Raw genomic sequence first — 3392 nt, 5'->3', positions numbered from 1 at the left:
GGCCCAGGTGGAGCAGATGGCCAGCGAGCCCAGCGCCACCCGCGAGGAGCACCTGGAGAGGCTGGAGGAGATTTACTGCTCGCTGCTGGGGCCCACGGCGGCCGCCAGGGGGCGCTGCGGCGGTAAGCGGCGGGTGCTCTCCTGGGGTACCACTTGCTAACTCTGCAGTAACTGCATGGACAGGATGAGACCGGGTCTGGCCACCCCCACCACCCAGCCACTCCAGCACCTGCCTCCTGCCTTGACTTGTCCTGCACATCTTACTGGCCAGCCTGTTGAGCCCCTGCATGGGACAGTGGTTCTGAGCAGTGTCCTGGGTAAAAGCATGCACTCTGAAGGGGCATACCTGGCCTCGAGTTCTGACTCTGCGACTTACTGTGTGGCCTGGGGCCAGTTACTTAACCTCTCTGTGCCGCTGGCTCCTCCTCTGTAAAGTGAGGATAAGAATACTGTCTGTGGCCCATGCAGGATCTGGTGAGGTGATGGCAAGGTGTGCCAGGTGCAGAGAACAGCACCTGGCAGGAGTAGGTGTTCTGTGGGCATTAGTTGCTCTCCACTAAGGAAGCTTGCAGCCTTGATAGGGAGGGAGCCATGCTATGTAGAAATTAAATCCTGAGTCTACATGTTAGGATTTAGTTGTTAAGCGCAGCCAGTAAGGTCTGCTGGGAGGAAATGACCACGGGGGTGGAGTGGTCAGGAAGGCTTTCAGAAGGAGGAGAAGAGGGGGGGCCTGGCCCGTCTCTCCCCTGGACTGCAGGAGTCCTGCTGACCTTAGTACTTGGCTCCTGAGCTCTCTTTAGCGTCACCCCCCAGAGCAGACATTAATTGAGTGCCTTCTGTGTGCAAGCTACCGGGAGAGACGCTGGGAAACAGCAGCCTTTCCCCGCCTTCACCCAGAGCAGTGGTCGGCAAACTGCGGCTCGAGAGCAACATGCGGCTCTTTGGCCCCTTGAGTGTGGCTCTTCCACAAAATACCACTTGCGGGCGTGCACGTACAGTGCGATTGAAACTTCGTGGCCCGTGCGCAGAAGTCGGTATTTTGTGGAAGAGCCACACTCAAGGGGCCAAAGAGCCGCATGTTGCTCTCGAGCCGCAGTTTGCCGACCACTGCTCTGGGTGAAGGCAGCGTGGCTGCATGTGGGGTTAGCGGAGGGACCAGCCATAGGAGAAATGGTTGGGGAAGACCCTGTGAGCTGGTTTGTGAAGGGACTAAAAGCGGAGCCAGGAAGCTCGCAGGAAACGGAGCTTCTGAGCACCGTGGGCAGGAGGCAGGGCTGCAGCGTGAGGCCTGGGTGAGCTGCCGGTGGCAGAGGGAGAGGCCGGAACCGGAGCGGGGGTGGGAGGGCGAGGGTCTCTGCCAACCCCCATAGGCCCCATGCAGGAGCTGCGGGTGAGGGGGAGGGCAGAGGAGAATCCCACAATCTTCTCCGTGGTCTCCACAGCCTGCTCCTTCCTCCAGGTGACCCCCTCCCAGAGCGGCCCCCAAGCATCCCCCTGCCCAGCCCGCACATCACGTTCCAGCTGTGGACGGATGAGGAGCAGCTCTGTAAGTCACGCCTCTGACCTCCTCCGTGGCAGCTGGCTGGGAACAGGGGCATATGTGTGTGTCTGTGTGTGTCTCTGCATCTGTATAAGTGTGCCTGTGTCTGTGTGTGCTTGTGTGTGTGTACATATGTTTGTGTGTCATTGTGTCCATGTGTCTCTGTGCGTGTGTCTGTGTATATATCTGCATGTGCTTGTATGTGTATCTATTGTGTTTGTGTGTGTTCTGTGTGACTGTAACTTTGTATCTATTATGTGTGTCTGTGTCTGTCTTTGTGTGAAGTGTGAGTGGCCTGGGGACCCCGAACTTGCAGCTGGAATGCAAAGTGAGGGCAGTGGGTTGGGAACAGTGCCCTGACCTTGTGGCGTCTGATGAACTCTGGGTTGTTAGCGTCAGAATTGCGTTGAGTATTACACCACCCCTTCCTTGCTTTCTGAGGGCACGTAGGTTAGTGCTTGGAAATGAAGCCCCAGTCTTAGAAGATTAAACAATTCCATCCTTAATCCTATTGTTGTTCGAAGGCTCTAGACCAGGGGTTCTCAACCTGTGGGTCGCGACCCCTTTGGGGGTTGAACGACCCTTTCACAGGGGTCGCCGAAGACCATCGGAAAACACATTATAATTACATATTGTTTTTGTGATTCATCACTATGCTTTAATTATGTTCAATTTGTAACAATGAAATTGGGGGTCACCACAACGTGAGGAACTGTATTAAAGGGTCGCGGCATTAGGAAGGTTGAGAACCACTGGTCTAGAAGGGGCCACATGCTCATGATGATGCCAACAGACAATGCAGGTCCCCAAGAAGGAGGCAGTCACAAGAGAAGTCATGGCTCCCGGAGCTGCAGGGCCCTGCCAGAAAGACCCGCTCACCCGGCACTTCCCCTCCCACTGGCGTCCCCTCCCAGTGCCCCTGGCCCTTGTCAAGGGAGCGGGGAAGACAGGCACAGGCTGCAGGGAGCAGAGCTGGACTAGTGAGCTGGGTCAGGCCCTGGCACTTCCGTTAACATGCCGGGTCACCCTAGACCAGCCGTGGGCAAACTACGGCCCGCAGGCCGGATCCGGCCCATTTGAAATGAATAAAACTAAAAAAAAAAAAGACCGTACCCTTTTATGTAATGATGTTTACTTTGAATTTATATTAGTTCACACAAACACTCCATCCATGCTTTTGTTCCGGCCCTCCGGTCCAGTTTAAGAACCCATTGTGGCCCTCGAGTCAAAAAGTTTGCCCACCCCTGGCCCAGACAGACTCGGTTTTCTCTCTGGGCCTGTTTCCTCGTGGGAAATCAAATGAACATACTCAGCCCCAGGGCCGTGTCTGGAGGTCAGGGAAGCCTGGAGGTCTTCCCCGGAGCTGCTGGTCTGTTCTCTGTGTCCCAGGGGAAGCTACAGGAAGTGGGAGGGCAGGAGGATGCTAATGAGCGATGGTGAAAAAGAGGCTCACAGTCGGGAGGTACTGCTGACGCTGATTCCTTGTTGACGGCAGGCTTCCCAGAGCCTTTAGATGTTGAGGAATGGAACTCAGCAAAAGGGGGCCGGCGAGGGGGGCGCTTGGCCTGTTGGCCACAGAACCTCTGCTCCTTCGGGAGCATCTTGTGGGGCTGCTGCTCAGTGAAGCAGCGTTTGGGAAACATGAACCCCGACCTTATGGGGTGAGGCCCTGGCAGCCCACACGCCCTCCGCCCACGGCGCCCTTGTTCTCCGCGTCACAGGGAAGGAACTGGTGCTCTTCCTGCGCCCGCGCTCCCAGCGGCTCCTCAGCGCGGACATGGAGGCCTTGGACCTGCAGGGCCTCCTGCCCGATCGAGAGCTGGCCCGCGTGTCCGTGCTGTCCACCGACAGC

At 57.0% G+C, this 3392-nt stretch overlaps 1 protein-coding gene across 1 annotated transcript in view; it reads left to right on the top strand.

Moving 5' to 3' along the window:
- The window catches only part of PIK3R6 (phosphoinositide-3-kinase, regulatory subunit 6), a 70766-nt gene that overhangs the window by 33312 nt on the left and 34062 nt on the right, over positions 1 to 3392 (top strand). The window contains exons 10-12 of the mRNA XM_014549813.1: positions 8 to 122; positions 1460 to 1546; positions 3262 to 3391. Coding sequence (XP_014405299.1) covers positions 8 to 122; positions 1460 to 1546; positions 3262 to 3391 — 332 coding nt within the window. The remainder of the gene's footprint in view (positions 1 to 7; positions 123 to 1459; positions 1547 to 3261; position 3392) is intronic.

Source organism: Myotis brandtii, unplaced genomic scaffold (genome assembly GCF_000412655.1).
Source record: "Myotis brandtii unplaced genomic scaffold, ASM41265v1 scaffold573, whole genome shotgun sequence".
In the NCBI taxonomy this organism is placed as follows: domain Eukaryota; kingdom Metazoa; phylum Chordata; class Mammalia; order Chiroptera; family Vespertilionidae; genus Myotis; species Myotis brandtii.
Note: the sequence above shows the minus strand (reverse complement) of the source record. Positions and strands in the feature narration are given on the sequence as shown.